A 19,046-nucleotide genomic window follows, 5' to 3' on the forward strand; every position below is an offset into this window, starting at 1 on the left:
GATGGCCTTACATTGGCATACAAAAAAAATAAAAAAAATAATGGAAATATGGATGTGTTGTTTGTGCCATGCCTGTGTCAGCAGAGGGTGTGATCGACTATAAAGGGAACAGCCAAAGCCAGTTGTTTAAAATCCTAGTTGGACGGTTTCAAATCCCCCCACTTCGCCCAGAGAGGAGAATATGAGGGAGGTACTGCAGATGTGTGTGTGCGTGTGTGTGTGTGTGTGTGTGTGCGTGTGTGTGTGTGTGTGTGAGGTTAGTGAGAGAGCATGCTTTCTGGGCTCATACGTGTGCCGGACTCACTGTATGTCAGGAAACCCTTTCCAATAACTGAAGGAATGGGAGAGATGCTTGCAGACAGACAGAAGGAGAGATAGATCTACAGGGCAGCAGAAGAGGAGAGAGAGAGAGCGAGAGAGAGAGAGAGAGAGAGAGAGAGAGAGAGAGAGAGAGAGAGAGAGAGAGAAGGGGTGGGATTAATTTAAAGTGGGCGTGGCCTGAGCTGGCAATCAGCGGTGGTAGTTGGGCGAGTGGGCGGTCCTGCACAGCGGGACATCCAATGGGAGACGACGCTGCGTGTGTCGCCATGGTGACGGGGCTGTGCCCAAGGAGGTTGTGATGGGTTGACAGGTGCGTGACAATCGGAGGCTCTCTGCAAGCATGTACGCCAAAGGCAAGAGCAGCAACGTGCCGTCCGACAGCCAAGCCAGAGAAAAGTAAGTTTTATTTATGGGGGAGGAAGCGGCGGCTGTGAGGGAAGTTCATGCGGCCGGGGAGGGGGGGCAGTCACACACTGAGCTGCGGCAAGGGAGGGCGCAGGGAGACTGACTGAGGAGCGCTGTGCTCAGCGCTCTGCGAGCCCTGGAAAGTTCACCGCTTCCTTTAGTGAAGGAAAGATAGACATTTTTGTCCAGAGGTGGATTTGTTAGTGGGCTTAGGGAGGTTGGAAATGTGTCGTTTTAGTTTCATCTTCAGGGTTTTTATTTATTCTAAAACGCTTCTTTTTTTTGTAAACAAATAATAATAATAATCTGAATCCAGCAACGTCGTTTTATTGTGACGCCTTTGCTTTTCCCAGCATGTTCTGTTCTAAATGTTGTATTTTCAACATGTATATTGTGATTTATTTATTTGGATTGCCACGCTCGCGTGGACTCCATGGTGCATGAAGAGTTTGTTTTTACGGAGCATGCGGAGCGAAACTCGTTGACGGTCGGCAGCAGGAAAGGGAAAGTCCGTGTGCTGGAGCCGCTGTGTGGCTCTGTAGCCTGGGTCGCCTGGCTGAGACAACCACAGTCCGGTTCACCTGCAGCCGTGGTGGGGGGGAAAGCTGACAGCTGACCGCGATCTTGTGTCCATCGTAGGCTCACCTTGAAATTGTGCTTGTGCTGGTTGTGGATGAGCTGTGCTTAATGATCCAGGCTTCAAATCGAGTTTGACCCATGGATCCCAATCAGACAGGAGCTTTTATTGTAGCTTCAGTCAGGCGGACCTGACAATTAAAACGCAGGTTTATTGAAAAAAAAAAAAAAAATGAATGAATGTAAACTTGGAAAAGAAAGAAAAACAATTCTGTGGGCTACATCTTTTTGAAAACTTTGTGGAGGTTCCCCTGTAATCAGGTATTTATAATGTAGTCCTCCATGTTGCTCATAAAAGGAAAGTTCATCACCTCCAGTGATGTATTGATGTTTGAGCTTGTGAACAAGAAGCTAAAAATAAAAATCCTCTGGTGTATTAGCAGAAAGTTGTCCATTCTCCACTAGTTGCTTTTAATCCGTCAGTATCCTTTACATCTGCACGGACATCTGCCTTCTGGGTGTTGCTGATTTTCTGTAGCTGTCTACTGATGACAGTCTGGGCATTTTCTGATGATCCTGCTGAACCCTTCTGGTTAAATTGTAGAGAAACTAATAGTTTCTTATCGAAGTTTGCTGAAACTCTGCTGTAGAATGTGTTGTTTATTTCTAATTTCTTGAAATAAGATTGTTCTATACCCTTTTTAAAAGCTGAGGGGGTGGGAGGGGTAGCTAGATGATCTAGCTACTATTTGATGGAAGGATAGAGTAAACCTTTCATCATTAGAAAGGAAGTAAAAAAGCATACTTTGCTGCTTAGATGGTTTGTAAGATCAGTAAATGATGGGCTAACTTCGACATGAACTAATTCTGATTCATTCATCATAATAAAAAGGTACATATATTAAATCAGCATCTCAATTGTGTCATTACAACATAAGAGATACTTAATAAATAGTTACAGCCTGAACTTGCAAAATTATTCACATCTGTTAGGTTCTCTCCTCTCCACACGACTGTATTATATTTGTGCTAATTTCTCAAAATGAAGCTCTCATTTAAACATTTTCCTGCTTTAGGTGTCATCTTGTAAGACTATTTTGTAACCTGTTTAGAAGTCGTTGAGCTGTTATTTCCAGCTAGACCTATAGGTACGATGGTCTGCGACCAAAGCTAGTTGTGACAGAATGCGTTTAGATGCGACTGCATTTCTCTGCTCATCTGTGCTGAACCTGCAAACCCACAGTTTTACTCACTCCCTGCCAGCAGCAGAATCAAGTGATGCAAAGCAAGGGGACAAAAAAAAAAAAACACATTTCAGTGTAATCTATCAGTTTTGATGGTTATGGCATGCACCTCCAGTTTATATAGATAGGTTTACAGGTGAAGAGAAAAGCACATACGACCAACGTCGTGTGCCTGCAAAAATGACCGAACCATGCCCCGATGCATTCACAGACACAACAGCCTCTGAGGGGAAATGTTGCAGTTATTACTTGCATAAAGTACAAAAAAGGTGGTGAGGTAAAATAGCAATTTACAGCTTTGGTTCGATTAGATTGGACTTCAAGTTTAACACAAAACACAGCACTGTTAACTTCATGGTCCACTTATGAGCACACTCAATTTAGATGAGTGTCATGCTCTTTACCTTTTGTGAAAACATGGCAACAAACATTTTTGGCTGGAGTGGTTTGTGTCGTCATCAGCTGCATCAAAAGAAAAAAAAATCTTAATTGAAATGAAATGTTGTTTCTCCTGAGGAAAGGCTTTAATAATCCGAGTTTACTTGAGGTGGAAATACTTAATTGGTCATCAGCCAGTTTTGATCACCGGGAACATAAAAATGATGACTTGACATAAAACAGGGGTGTTTGAATTGTCATTATTATTTGTAAAATTGAACATCATCCCCTTGGTTTCCATGAATTTGCAACTATTCCCTCTTGATGAGTCCCTGTAGTCTGTCACTGTACCCTTCTCTTTATATTTTGGTGACGTTGTTATAATAATGGGACTGAGTGCTCAACCCTCTTGCGCTGAGTTGTAGAGGACTGAACTGGAGGAATTGTCGAAGCTAGTCCAAAATATCTGAGTTCTGTTTGTGAGGAAGTCAAATACTGAGCTACGGTGTGACGTTCCTAGACCTGGACGGATATGCGCTAAAACGTGTGCCTGCGCCTCCTGTCGAGGTTAAGGGAGAAGTCTATAAGGCTTGATTAATGCACATTTATGAACTGATAGTCATTTATTGTGTCTGTTCAGTTCAGTTTGTCAGCTGTGTGACTGAGCGTTCATCTCAGACCTATAGCCTAGTTCTTTATTCTGGATCGATACGAAAAGGACTGAACAGTGGAGCTGTGCTCTGCCACTGGCTTATTGCATGTACTGACCGAGGCAGTGATGCAGAGCTCGCTGCAGGCCAGAAAGACACTTCCTGTGAGCTCTGCATCTGGGCTGGAAGAACATGAGTTCATGCTCATTCTATAGAAGTTGCCCAGAGACATCCTGACAGTCTTTACTCTGATGCCTTAACCATCTTTGGGTTTGTAACATTTAAGATCTGTAGGCGTTATTGGGAAAACCATGACGTTGACATTGACGAGAACTTAACAAATGTGTGTATTTTCATCAGTAATAGTAGAGTAATAATCAAAAAGTTTGCTGCACCTAAACACTCATCATCCCCTTGTGAATGTTTAACAGATCTTGTAATTTCTTGTGTGGTTGTCCAACACCAAGTCGTGCGAGTCAAATGGAAACAAAACATGATTTTTAAAAATGTTTTACCAATAAATTAAAAAAAACTGATAAGTGTGGCTTACCTTTGATAAATATTATGTGGATCTCTGCTCATGCTAACATTTTCTCCATCATAAAGGATGATGTTTTTTGGAATTATATTGATAATATTCTTAAATAAATGTTAATTCATTAATAAATAGACTTACTGTATAAGGCAGAGGATGTACTGTACATGGCTATAGAAAATCAAACTGCATCACAAAGATTAAAGAAGGCACCAGACAGACTGGGGCAAACGTTGTGGTGAATTTTAAAGCAGAGTAAAGTTTAAAACACCACTCTCTCTCCGTGAAACACGGTGTGGCAGCATGAGGCTGTGGGGGCGCTTTTGTTTAGGAGGGACAGGGAAAGTGGTGAGAGTTGATGGGAAGCTGGAGAGAACTTAATCCAGGAGGAAACCCCATCAGAAGCTGCAAAACACTTTAGACTGGGACAGAGGTTCACCTTCCATCAGGACAATGATCCCTTACAGCCTGAGCTGCAACAGGATGGTTTAGGTTTAAAGCAGATTCATACTGGAAGGGCCAACAGTTCAGACCACAGTCCAACTGAGAGCCTTTCATGGTAACATGCTCTGTCCCAGTCTGACCGAGCCTGAGCTATTAGGAAAGATGAGTGTGCAAAGGTTTGTCAAACAGCGCTAAAAAAAACATCCCAAATTTGATTTCACCGTATTTATTTTGGTCATGGAAGTTTTCTTTTTCTTTGATTCCAAAAATGTAATGTAAAATTTTATCACATGAGAATTACTCGCAGTCAAATTTCCTTATTTTACAGATAAAGTAAATTTATTCCATCCCGCCCATTTCAAGTGTGCATATCAAACGGTTTAACTGCATACTTAAATTGTTGACATAAATAAAACTGATATCTGCTGAGCGAAATTTTAATACGTACAACTAAAGTACAACTAAATGTTATACTAAATAATGCCATTTCGATTATCACAAAAAAAAACCTACACAAAACGTATAGATTTCTCTGTTTTTAATGCAGATAATGTTGCTGCAGGTCGATTCATTATCTGTGCCAAAGCCACACGGTATAAGAAAGGAATGGACAGCAAGGAGAAAACAAATGAAGGGGGGGGGGGGGGAACAAATCAAGTGAGGCAAAGTTTGGTCTGTTAACAAGCGGACTTGTTTATCGGCGGTCTGCATCAGAGAAGCAGAGCCGGTCCGCCACTGCTGGGCCTTATGTTGCTTCTCATTTCTGTGGCGCAGCAGGGCATCCGAGAGCGGGAGAGATGGAGGGTAGCAACAGATTGAGGAAAACGAAGAAGGAGGAGAAGAGAGAGAGAGAGAGGGAGAGCGGGACTGAGGGAATTTGCTGGATCATTAGTTTACAGCATTGTCGTATTGACCTTAGAATGGACCCCTGCAGACAAGGGGCTCTGGCATGGAGCCCATGTAGATGTAGGGCTCTGGAAGCAACTAGTCTGTGTGGGAGTCTGTTCGCTGTGTTTGTGTGTGACAGGCTCGCAGTAAGACTCTGTGTATCCAGCCTCTTATATCTGGATAGCATACCTCCCACTAGTGTTTGAATATTCCCCTTATGGTTTTGAAGATAAAAGTGTCACATTAACACTATTATAAGTGTTATTGTGTATAACAGCGTGCCACAAAAGTGACACAATGAAGACACTTTCAATGGGAACACTTTTCAGAAGACAAACCCCCTAAAAGGCGTGATTTTTTTCCTCACGAGGAATAGCTTAGATACATTAAACTCTGAATCGCAACCAGAAAACATTGATGCACTAAAAAGGACGCCTGTGTGGGAACGCAAATGTCATGCTACTTATATTAATCTGTGACAACGTAGCATCCTCTCATCGGTATAATTAACCTGAAAGGTTGGTGTAAATATTATGTGGAGCTCTGCTCATGTTGACATTTTCTCCGTCGTAAGGGATCATAAGTAAATAGATAAAGAAATACTTTTTTTTCTTTGGCATTATATTGATAATACAAATGTAAGTTCATTAATAAATATGTTTACTGTATAAGGCAGAGGATTTACTGTACACGGCTATAGAAGTCTACTTCAATTCTTATAATTTCTTAAATGCTTAAACGTATTGTTTACCTGTAAATAGACTGGCCAAACAAGGTTCATTAATCTCTAAAGCTCCTTTTTATCATTTGTTAATGGCAGAAAAGTGGAAGGGGATTTAAAATTGAAAGTGGTAAGACTATATTTTCTTCTTTATCTTGTGGCTGTAAGTTGATATGCAGCAACAGCACCCTGCACGCACACAACTTTTTAGTTTTGGCCTGCAATATGTTGCCCATGTGTACAGAAAGCAGCTAATGTTAACATGCTTGCAGGTTCTATTAGAACGACAGGAGGTAATCATTGTGAAGGAAGTAAATAAATCAGGGTTTTAAATGGAAATGCGCCGATCTGGACCATTTTGATTTCCACTTTTCTTTGAGGTCTGACCTGGTGATTTATTTTATAACACGGAAAAAGAGAGGAGAAAAAAAAAGTGTGCTGTATATACCCAGATTTATGCATCAAAGCATCTGTCCCTAATCTTATTCAACTCAAAAGAGAGCATGAAAGGGTGTTCTGTTGGTTGGTGTGTCTATAAGGTGGGAGTTCTTAGTTCGATCCATTTAAAGAAAAGTAGAGGAGGGGGCAAGCAATCCAATTTTTCACTACCTTACCTGCCGATAAATGATCAGAGGAAAAAAAAAAGTCACTGATTACAATCACTGTCTGACTGATTGGTGGGCATCTGCTTAAAAGGTTTTCTTTCTCCGATCTGCTGCTTTCTGCGCCACCTGGGGACACAGATTACGTCCGGCAGTATCTCACTGCACGTTATTTACGTCAGCAGCAGTAGCTACTATCAGTTATCGCTTTTATTAAGGTGCTCATTGCCTCGCTATTTGAACAACAGTACTTTTTAAATGTAGTTTCATTCACAACATGCAGACGATATCTCTGTTTGGTGTATGGGTGTGGGGTGGGGGGTGGGGGGCACTCGTTAATATTTTATGAAACCTTGATTTCCAACTTTAAACTGTCTACACGTGTTTGTGTCAGTATAACACAGAGCGTGTCACCGTCTTTACGCCTTTGAGTCCAGAGAACGCTACAGCGTCCCTCCCCTCCCCCCTCTGTCCATCTCTACCTGTGTTATGGTCTGCGTTTGATTTTGATTGGGAGTGACAGTACACAGCCACTGCCTGTGTACCGCAGTTGTTCAACGAGCATAGGTTTCAGGCGCTGGCTGTCAGAGGACACATTCCACATAGCTCTGGGTTTGTGGGCCCGACTGAGGAGCAATGCAGCGCATAGTACACATTCCTCTTTTTCCTCTTTTCGTCCCTTCTCTGTGCGCGTGTGTCGTGAAACGGGGAGCAAACTTTGCCTGGGAGGCATAACAAGACTTGGAGGGTCTTTATTTCTCACCGTTTCTTAGGGCGTAACTCGTTCCATGGGTTTCTCGCAAAATGTAACTTTTACTTTTTTATTGTGAATCAATATAGTGAAACTGAAAAGGCCAACTTGTAGTTTCAGTACTGCTATAATATGTGTCATTTTGGCAAGTTTGTAGTTCATCTACCACCCATCAGTCTGATGAAGGTGATGGCCTTTTGGTTGCTGTAAAGATTATCATTGTACACACACACACACACACACACACACACACACACACACACACACACACACACACACACACACACACACACACACACACACACACACACACACACACACACACACCTCTACGTCAGAAGTGAAACACCTCAGGATCCTTCCAGGAGGCTGCCAATGCAGCACTGCGTAGACTGAGGCAGAGCAGTGCATGCTGGGAGCGTTTATCTGACAGAAGCAATTCAGGCTGCCACTCCGGCTTTCTCTGCCAGTCGCATTACAGGAGAACTACAATGGAAGCAAATCTGCATACACTCGCACGCTGCTACACTGTTTATTGTTATTGAAAACTGTCAGAGGTGTGCTCATTAGAACAAACAGGAACAAAATATTGTGCCCAGAGGATAAATTTAGAGCTGCAAAAACAAGATGGGGCTGGTGTGTTTTTTTTCCTGTTCAGGATATTTTTCTCCTTGATGTTGAGACTCATTCGAGTTTAGGCATTAGTTGATGCGGAATCCCAGTCCGACAGTGCTCAAAGTTAATAAAATCTAAGCTGCCTGTGCTAAAACGGAACTTTGCATTTCATCAGTATTACAGTCACTCACCAATGACATTCCTGATGCTGCAGTCTCCGTTTTTCCTGACAGCCACTGACCGTTTGTCCTAACTGCGGTTGCTTCTGGTCAGCTTTAATTTGCGGCTCCAATATGTGTTAACTCTGCTGAGAGCAGTACTATAGAAGAGTTCTGGCGACACACAGCCAAAGAAAAGCAGTGGCTCATCTTTTGTCTCTAAAACGGATATGACCCAACGCGCACAACTCCAGTAAACTTGCACCTCCCTCCAGTTCGACACTATTTTCACCGAGAAGTTGGTGCTTTGCTTGAAACATCGACAGGTTTAACGTTTCTTGTATTGCTGCAGCTAAAGACAATAACTTTTTTTCAATTAATCTACTGACTGATGTTTTTGATTAGCTGATTTTTTACAAATGCTTAATAAAATAGATTAGAATAGATATAGACACCACAGTATGACCAGATGTGCCACTCAGACGGTTTATAGCCGTTGCTTATTTACAACTTTTGTGCCTTGTTATTCTATTTTTGTTTTAATTTTTTTCTGACTTATTGATATTATTTGCTTGAAAAATAAAGTAATGAAAATGCAAACTGACCATAATAACAAGCTTAAACATTCAGCATGTTGTAAATGTCAACTCTGATTAACTATTACTGAAAAAAAAACGGGCTCAGTTATTTAATCCTTTACTTGAAATTTGATCAAAGATTGTAACATTTCCATGTAACACACATAGAAGTTGGATTTATAAACAGAATGCTTTTAATTTGAGTTAATGTGTTTAAGATATTTTGCTCTGAGATATTAACATCCACACCGTTGAATGTGCGGTAGGCACTCACCAAATAAAGGTGATATGTTATGCTACATAAGATCTTCACAATAACACAGATAGGCCCAGCGTTAATCAACCAGAAAAGGATTCTTGTCTAAACGTTTCCTTAAACATCAATTCAGCAAAAATTATACTAGACAGGTGATGAGCACATTAGGAATCAGCATTTGAGGAAAATTAGTGCTGTGTTTTTTTTTTTTTTTTGTTAAACCTGTAAACTTTGCAGACTAACCAAATCATCCATTTATCGTCACAACACATGAAGCATAAAGTCATGTAATTCAGATCCCTCAGTTTTTGAAAACACTACAAACACTACAAAAACACTGATGCTCTGTCAGCCATGATTGTTTTTAAAGTGGAGTTTGAACAGAGCTGCCCAAAGACTGTTGCTGAACTTGGCTGACGTATTCAGCAGACTGCAGCAGGGGGGGCCACTCCTCGAAAAGTTTAGGAAATAAAAAAAAAGAATTGCTGAACTGGATATAGACGGATTATTAATCCGGAAGTCCTAGATTATGAAAACTAATTGCTGCATCCCGAGACTACTGTATCAGCTGCTCCTCCCCACAGCGAGAGCCGTCTGAGCACAGTGTGCGGAGAAGGTCACTTGACACAGACAGACAGGAAGCCGCAGCAGTCAATATAGACTCTCCTTCAAAGGGTGGAAAACACTTAGATTATTCTTTAAGGAAAACCACAGATTTCTTACAGTAACAAAACAATAGGCACAGCCTAAAGTACAGTTTTGCAAGCCATGCACATCATTTAAGAATGCTGTGATCAAGATCTCTAACGAGGCACAAAAATATTCCTTGCTCAGTTGATTGTGTATAATTGAAGTTTGTGTGTATATTCTTGTCTCACGGTGTGAATTATTGTTTTTATTGCACATATTTACAGCCTCTCGCACGTACAGAACAACCACATGTTGGGCTTTATATTACAGCCTCCATTCCCTCAGTGTATGTCCACATACAACAATGCGAGTCCCGACTTTTAAAGGAGAGCATACTGTATGTGTAAATCCGTAATCCCGCTTGGGCAGTCTGCTCATAGCGGTTCACCCATATGTCTGGGTCCCCAAACATCAGCCTCCATCTGTCTGTCTGCCTGTCGAGCTGCCTCTGTGTGATTGCAAACTGCAACATCCAGCGATTATTACACCGCTAATAGCCTTTCCGGCTCCCACGGGATGCTTGTGAACAGCGGAGAGAACACGTAGAACTGTCACCACTCTGTTGTTGTCTTTCACCAGCTCTGATGTTTTTGTGAGAGGGTACAAGTTTCAAACTGCCGCTGAAGAGTCTCAGATTATCATCCATCTGAAATTACAAGAAAAGCTCAGTAAGAAAGCAAGCTGTCATGTGCTTTCTCTTTAAAGTAATGACTGATAGAAAACAGCTTTCTGAACGTATAGAGGCTGTTAAAAGTCCTCTTTTATCCTCAAGCAATCCCTCTGTCTGCCTCTTATCCCCACTGTCAGAGATGTAACTTTCCACTGAAGTGCTATCAAAGCAGGGGCCCTCTTACTGAGCTGAACAGAGACGGTCTGTGATCGACGCAGGCAGAAAAATAGGATGTCAGTCAACACCAGACCTTGTCTAAAAACACCCTCGTAAAGTGTGTGGTGGTATTTAAGGAGAAATGATGTGACAGAAGTCTTCTATTTGATCAGATAGCCCAGCATCCTGGGAGTGTTTCATCATGACCCTTAAAAAAATAAAGAGGTTTATGGACGGCGCTGTTCCCTCAGGACCCCAACCTTCCCCAAGCTCCTGTTTTAATTAGAAATACACATACACTTCCTTTTGATCTCTTTTGTTTTCTCTGCCTCTTCCTCTTACTTTCTCTGTGGTAGTGGTGAGTGCATCAAGTTTAGCAGTGGGATAAAGATACTGACATTTGGGGAGTGAAGGATTCAGAGCGGTGTGCAGTGCATGAGGCCGATGCTCGGCTGAACGTGACTGGAAACCACTATCCGGGCCGTCAGGCTTTGTTCTTGTTAGTGGTTGCCCTTGTGGTTTAGTCAGGAAGTTTCTTTGTTGCCCATGGTGACTCCAAACATGTTAAGCTTTGCCCTAAGACCACAGCACAGTGAGGGATGCTCACCCTGACTGAGACTTCCTGTAACCTGAGAAGATTTCCTCCAAACAGAAAGCTGCCAGTGAACACACAGGCTCAGTTAAACTGTTCTGTCAGTCGGGTGAGACCAAAGAAATTCCCTGGTAATAAAATGCCTGTCTCAAAACCTTTGTTGTTAGTAAAAAAAAAAACATCATAATTCTGTTGTTGATCTCTTTTGATTTGCGGGGTGGGGGGCTGGTGTATATCTCAGACGGTCGCCAGTCCATCACAGAGACACATATGACAGACAACAATACACACACACTCATGCTTAAGGGTAATTTACAGACACCGTTTAACCCAACAATCTTGTTTTGGGACCGTGGAAGGTAGCAGAAGATCCCGGTAAGACCCCTTGCTTGCATGGCGTGAATATGATAACTCCATGCCGGGTTTAAAACCTGGGACATTGCTGCAAGGCAACAGTGTTGCTGCCATGTAGCCCTAAACACCTGGCAGACAGAAAGTTGTGGAGAAGCAAGCAGGGTTGGGTTATAAACTAATATCCAAGGCTTTGAACACCCGACATAACGCTGATCCATCCATCTTCTGAAAATAGAGTATGACGCACCTGCAACCCTACCAAGACATGACAGGAGAACATCTATCTGAGAAGCAGCTCCTTAGTAACTCTGGGGGAGCTGTAGAGCTCATGTGGGAAAATCTTTTGACAGGACAATTTTTAGTTGTGCACACCACAGTGCTGGTGGACTCTATGAAATATTTGTCAGAAGAAAGCCATTATTGATAGAAATCCATAAAATGTTCCATTTATACTTTGCCACAAGCCATATAGGGACATAGCAAACATGTGGAAGACTGTGGAAAAATTATAGTTTCATGCTTAAAGGTAGAGTCGGTTATTTTTCCAGAAGTTTCCCCAAAGGGTTGCATGAAAATATCTCCCAAATCCACTCTGGTCTTATTTGTTTCTACTGAGGCCTTCTTCTTCTTCTCATAAACTTGTACGTGGTTTGCATTAGCCATGTTCAAAGTATACGGTGAGAGCAGCGGAGCTACAATGAACGACCAACACCGAAGCTAACCGCTAAGCTAACTGGACACATAAACACTAGAAGTGTACATGCGCAGCCAGCAAGTGGAAACTAACAAGGAACGTGCGCGCACACTAGTGTTACGTGAGCACATCAGAATGATTGGCATGTGGGACAACCAATAGATAAGGTGATAACCCTGGAACTTGAGGGACAGTGGTGGGTGAGAGCAGGAACAAAACTCTGCCCAACCCTTGCCCTTCAGACCTAACGCCAGGGATTGAGCAGAGATTGTACAGGCATCCAGCTCCCACAGAAATAGATTTTGTACAACCTCCTTTTTCTGAATACATGATGTTTTAACTACTTTCAGAATGGAAGGACGATTTTACCCAGTATAACAAAAAGTATTTCTGAACAGGATTACCAACTATAGCTTTGAAGGCAAAATGCTACATTGAAAACTAGCACTGCACATCAACCTAAACACACTTCTGCAATGAATGATAAATGGCATGTGACACAATAGTAGAAGCATCATGCTGTGGGGAGTTTTTTGTTCAGCAGGGACATGAAGCCGGTCAGAGTTGACAAATAGCTGAATGGCGCAAAACACAAAGCGATGTGGGAAGACAACTTGTTAGAAACTGCAAAATACTTAAGACTGACACATGGGTTCCCCATACAGCATTTTCCCTAAACAACCAGTCAGAGCTGCAATGTCAGTTCAGCAAATATTTGCTACTATGACCCAGTGGAAGTCCATACACCTAAATCTTTGGCAAAGCTTCAAATTTGCTGTTCACAGAACTTTCCCGTCTGACTAAAATAGAACAATTTTGCAAAGAAGAACGTGCAAAAACATCCATCTCTAGATTTGCAGAGCTTGTAGAGGAATATTCTAAAAGACTAATGTTGACTAGAAGGCTGAAATGCACCACACTTTAGATTTTTATTTGTGAAACAAATGAACCACGTATCCTCTCTGTTCCCCATTATAATATGCACTCCTTTGTCTTGGTCTGTTAAATAAAATCCCAGTAAAATAAAGTTTGTGGTTGTCACTCGACAAGATACAAAAAAAGTTCAAAGTGCATGAATATTGATGCAGAGAGTTTCTGATTTGCATATCATGTCGGTTAGGGATATTTACTAGTGCTCCATGTTACACCAGTGTAAATTGCATTGTAATTTTAAATACCTTAACGCGAGCGCACACCCTGCTGTGCCCCCACACCCACCCCCTCCCCGGCCTGCAAGTACACTAGAGGTTGATTGGAAGCCTCTCTGCTGATATTCCTCTGTCATTGACATGCAAGACACATCCCAGAGATGCTGGTGCAAGGTTAAGCATGCGTGACGCTCAGGCTTAGGAGCTGCTTCAGACAATCTCTCTCTCTCTGTATGCTTCTCTCCATAATTCTCCCCTTAAAAACGCAGATTATTTTCATTTGCCTTCACCGTACACCAGTTCCTCTGTCTTGCACAACTCCTCCCTGCAAGGACTATATTCAGGGAATGTGCTGTCCTCAAATGACACATTATTTACCTTTCTAAGCCCTCTAAAGTCCACAATCACATTTTCTCCACAATGAATCAAAATCTGCATGTTTGTTTTTGGAGTGTTTACATTGCAGACACGAAGTACTTGGCTTTATGTCCTCTTTAAGGATTGCCCCTTTTTAGGAGTGTCAAATTTGTGAATGTGGAAGTTAAAAAAAAAAGTGCATTAAAATAATGTATCCCAAAAAATTTCAAATAATATATATATATATATATATATATATATAGATAGATATATATAGATATATATATAGATATATATAGATATATATAGATATATATAGTAATAATAGAGGACTTATTCACATTTACTAATGCTGCTTGAAGCATGAAATGGTGAAAAATGTATGAAACCATAAAAAATGAAGATGCTGAACACAGTTTCTGTGAGACGCCCACATGTTAGACATGATTGAAACATCTCAGAATTAGAGGAAGTGGTAAAATGGGATTTATTTATTTATTTATTTCAAGGACAAACTAAATCCATTATGACTTCAGGGAAGTCATCTAAAAGTGGTCTCCCACTTAGGGCATTTTTGCACTTGGCCCATCACTTAATACAACACTTAAATATTTTGGCAGCAGTGACAGCCTTCATGTCGCTGTCTTTAGGCTTGACATGAAGAAGAAATGGGGCTATAGACACTTTCTCCAGCATGGGCTTAAAAACTTTCTTGATAATTCGCTTTATATTTGTTATTAGAAGATGTTGGGTAGGGTTTTCAAAGTAATCAAAATTTCAATAGAATCAATATTAAAAATAGGAATTATTCAAAGAAAAATACGAATTACCATTTTTTTGGGACTATAAGTCGTACTTTTTTTCATAGTTTGGTCGATCCCATTTTAAATGGTAAATCACACTGACCAACATGAAGCAAGGAGTAAACATTATCGTCTATAGCCTTTACGGGCCGTTACGCTGTAATTGTTGGAGCTGTTGGCTTTTTATGCTAATTTACCCCTTTCAACCTCCCAGGTATGTTCCATGATATTCAGTCGGTGTTAGATGCAGTTGTGTAATTGAATAAAATTTTAGCACAAGGCTACCTTTGCCAACACTATGACACTGAGGATTGAGAGCAACTTAAAAATGTCAGTAAATCTCTGGCATCTGCAACTGTGAAGTAGTAAACCTCCTGGACAACATAAGCTAACGCTGTCTCTCTATATATTAGCTTCACGTACACAGACAGCCCGATGACGGGGTTCTACCGGTCTGACCTTCCCCATCGAGATGTGCTACCCAAGTCTAAAGTTTCAATCCCTTCAAAAGTTCTACTGTGGTAAAAAATCAATGCATGAAAATGTTAATTAGCTGACAGCTCACTCAGCTATTAAATAGCTCTCTCCATTACCTCTCTGTTTGGGAGTAAAGGCTTCGGAAGTTAATGTGACCAAAAATAACACAGGTTATAGAGGAGCCAGACTGAAGCTGACAATTAGAGCAGAAAAAGGAGGAATCTGTAGCGACCTAACTTGCTGCCGTTGTTGATCACTAAAGAAGTGTGAAGTTTCATGTTTTATTATAGTGACAACCCTAATTCTGGGTAAGATAACAGCTTTGCTCAGCTGCACCTAAAGCTTTGCACTTTTCCCCCCACCTTACACACCTGACAACCACCTGGACCTTCACCAGCTTTTGTGCAGAACATTTGTGTGAGGAGGAAAACTCATGTTCAGGACCTTCATGTGCCACCCGCGTTATTGAAAAGAATTTGTTGCAGCTGTGTTCATATTTAGAGGTTCTGCAGTGTTTTTTGAGAGCGTATTACGTGAATCTGCATGTGGAAGTTTAGACAGTGAATGTGCTGAAGAAAAAGCCTGATTTATTTTTTATAATTATGAGGGGCCACCAAATAAACTAGGTTATATTTACTAACTCTGGTTTCAGACAAGTTATTGAATAAGCCAAGTGTTATTTACAGTGAAAGGGTTTCACATTCCTCTTTACTGTTTTAAATCCTGATGATGGTTTTTGGTTTGTCAGTGTACGCTGCCAGATTAGACACCTTGTTAAACTAAAGTTCCTCTTTAAAGAACGTTGACCATTGTCTGCAACATATTCTACTGTTTTCTTGTCTCTCTCATGCTAGAATTGTATATACAGTACACCAAACTGTATGTAAATGTAATAATTTTCTTTATATTGATGAACAGTAGCAATTGCTTATTGTTATAATTACCACAAAATATTGTTTATAAATAAATATTTTTGGTTGCATTTTAATCCGCTCAGTGTGCCTCTGAAAGTAAATAACATAAAAATAAGTGTTAAGTAACGGGGTAATTAACCTTGCATGATCAATAGGAGTTGCCATTTAAGTTCTGTCTGTAAACATGCGCGTAATTTTCTGGACTTTATGGCTGGATTGCGTCGGAGATTTACTGTAATAGCTTGTAGAGAAACTTGAACAAGGAAAACACTCCTAAAAATCATTGGTGGTCTTTCAGCTGTGAAATTAAACAAACTCCCCATGAGAGGTGACTCAATCTAAATGAATCAAAGCCAATGAAATGGAACTCAAATTAAGAAAATGATGGATTTGCCTCTGCATTTATTTGATTCATCCCACTTTACATGCTCTGCAAACAAATTGCACTTGTAGAAAAACAGAGAATAAATGGTCGATTTGTTCAGAAAAGACACCTTTTTTTTTGTTCTGTCTGTTGGTAAACAGCGAGCCTACCCATCACGCCCTCTCATCATCTCTCTGCCTCTCCCTCCCTTGGATAAGCAGGCATTTCCTGTTATCTCAGCCCTGGCCATTGTTGTCTACTCTGTGAGACAGTAGAGTCTGTGCTCTGCCGACTGAACTAAAGCTGTTTCACTTTGTCTGATTGAGTCCGCATCAGGCAAGAGGGAGGGAGATGCTTCGTTTTTAATGTATTGTCTGTTCGGGTTTTTAATTGCATCTGCTCTAATTTGTTGTACTCGATATGGAAGAACCTGCTTGGTTTCACCTGTTTTTGAACTGCGGCACAAACAAACAAACTAATCAGTCTAAATTGAATACTGACTAGACTACATTATGTATAGAAGAAAATAGCACTTGCTGAAGGGGACCTTGTAACAAGAAATAAATGTAGAATCAGTAGGAAACTAAAGAAAGTGGGTTGAACTAAAAAAGAGGACTCATTGGAAATTTAGCCTAATAAAACTTTAATATTTTAGACCTGTTTTCTGATTTGATTTAATTATGTGGTCTGAAGATACAGCATGTTTTTGCCATTACAGCGACTGGGTGGAGCTTTTTCAATGCAGTGAAGACTTCAGTAGTTTAAGTTGGCCACCAAGGGTAACTGTCCATTCTGAGAAACTTATAATAAGTTTTCTGAGTATAATAAGTTATATTAAAAGCTGATAAATTTGTTTTTTGTCTGTCTTCTGTCCTTTTTGCATTTAGGGGCAACATTTAAAGAACTGGCAACTAAAATCTTGCTGTAATAATATTTGCCTCTAAAGTTCTTCTTAGAGCATTTGTTTTCACCTTTTCCTAGACTGTCCTGAGGGCAGAAGGGATGAGGAGATGCATGTGGGATTTCCAGTTAATGAAAGGTAAACACAAGGTCTGCACTGAGGTGATCCAAGGAATGCTCTCCCTCTCTGTCAGGATATGAGCTTCATTCTTTCTACTTGTACTTTTATGCACGACTTTGGACCTTTGGTGAATTCTTCTCACTCGAATCACCTTCATTACATTCTCAGCGCAATTTTAGCCAGTCAGCATGTCCGAGTTTAAAAAAAAAACGCTACCTGTTTTCGTGTGTTTGTATTGCAGGCAGTGCATATTATTTAAGTGCTCTAACAAATCTCTCTCTATTGCCCTTGACATTTGGGTTCAGTGTAAAACGGCAGTGAAAGTATGAGTGTATTGGCAGCTTTAGCTCTCCCTGCGTGTGTATGTGCTTAGCGGCAGCTGTTTATGGGAGAAAGATGCGATCACACCGCAGAAAGCAGCTGAAACACTCGTCACCAAAGATGAGGATCTTCATGATAAAACAGAAGAGCGCCCTTTCCTGTATGTTTTGTCTGCGAAAGAGCTGAAAGGAAATATGTTCTTAGCCGAATTATCAACAAGTCATAGAATTGGAAAAGAAGCTTAGTAGCGTTAGCCATGGCACTTCAGCAAACCTTTCTACACACAGGAGTGTGACCCAAGTTTCTTCGAGGTTCTGTGTGTTCACCGTGACTCGACACAATCACACTAGAGTGTGTTTGAAATGTAGTGTAACATTTTTAACATTTTTCCCGATTTAAATTTTTTTTTAACCTATATCCTAGATGTCTAAACGTTTGACAAAAACATTTCATCTTGTTAAATGTTGAAATTTTATACATGAGCCACATGATCAGAAATTAGAACTCAGATACAATTGTCTTTTTACGTGGAGGAAAAAGAAGAAGGGTAAAATAAAAATTGGGAAAACATTAACCAATATTTATAGGGTATTACACATTAAAAAAATGTAATAAGCTTACTTTTGTCTCTAAAAGATCAAAATTGCTACATTTAATTCTAAATTTAATCATCTCTCTCTCCCTTTATATATATATATATATGTATATATATATATATATATATATGTATATGTGTGTGTATATGTATGTGTATATGTATGTGTATATGTGTATATGTGTATATATATGTATATATATATATATATATATATATATATATATATATATATATATATATATATATATATATGTGTGTGTGTATATGTATGTGTATATGTATGTGTATATGTGTATATGTATGTGTATATGTATATGTATGTGTATATATGTATATATATGTATGTATGTATGTATGTATGTATGTACGTATGTACATATACATACACACACACACGCATGTATGTGTGTGTGTGTTGGCGGAACATCTCTGGCAGCTTTTATCACTTCATGTACTGTTGAAGAGGAAAAACTGGGTATGGCAAACATTTACCCAGCAAAGGAGCATGTGAGACCATTCCAGCGCTGACAAAACATCGAACACAGGCAGATAAAACAGTTTATTTGACAACGAGTCTCTCTCCTCCGGCTGTGTTTTAATGCAGGATCATGGCATGTGCTTTGTTAATCTTCAAAGCTGCAGTGAACTTTTCACAGCTTCTCCCAACTCTCAGAAGCAGCAGGTGAAGTCAGAGGAAAGTCTGCATCAGAGATGGAGGGAGTTTACTTGTTCTGAATAACTCTCATTCAAGTGCTCTGTCTTGAG

General features: G+C 40.4%; 1 protein-coding gene across 2 annotated transcripts in view; it reads left to right on the forward strand.

Moving 5' to 3' along the window:
- The first annotated feature begins 501 nt into the window (after positions 1–501).
- si:ch211-130m23.3 (LisH and SSDP domain-containing protein) overlaps positions 502–19,046 on the forward strand; it is a 79,093-nt gene continuing 60,548 nt past the window's right edge. Inside the window, exon 1 of one of the 2 annotated variants that reach the window (XM_012861362.3) lies at positions 502–717. In XM_012861362.3, coding sequence (XP_012716816.1) covers positions 662–717 — 56 coding nt within the window. In that variant the 5' untranslated portion in view covers positions 502–661. The remainder of the gene's footprint in view (positions 718–19,046) is intronic. The other variant, XM_012861363.3, reaches the window with a different exon arrangement.

The sequence above is a fragment of the Fundulus heteroclitus genome, chromosome 12 (assembly GCF_011125445.2).
Source record: "Fundulus heteroclitus isolate FHET01 chromosome 12, MU-UCD_Fhet_4.1, whole genome shotgun sequence".
Lineage (NCBI taxonomy): Eukaryota > Metazoa > Chordata > Actinopteri > Cyprinodontiformes > Fundulidae > Fundulus > Fundulus heteroclitus.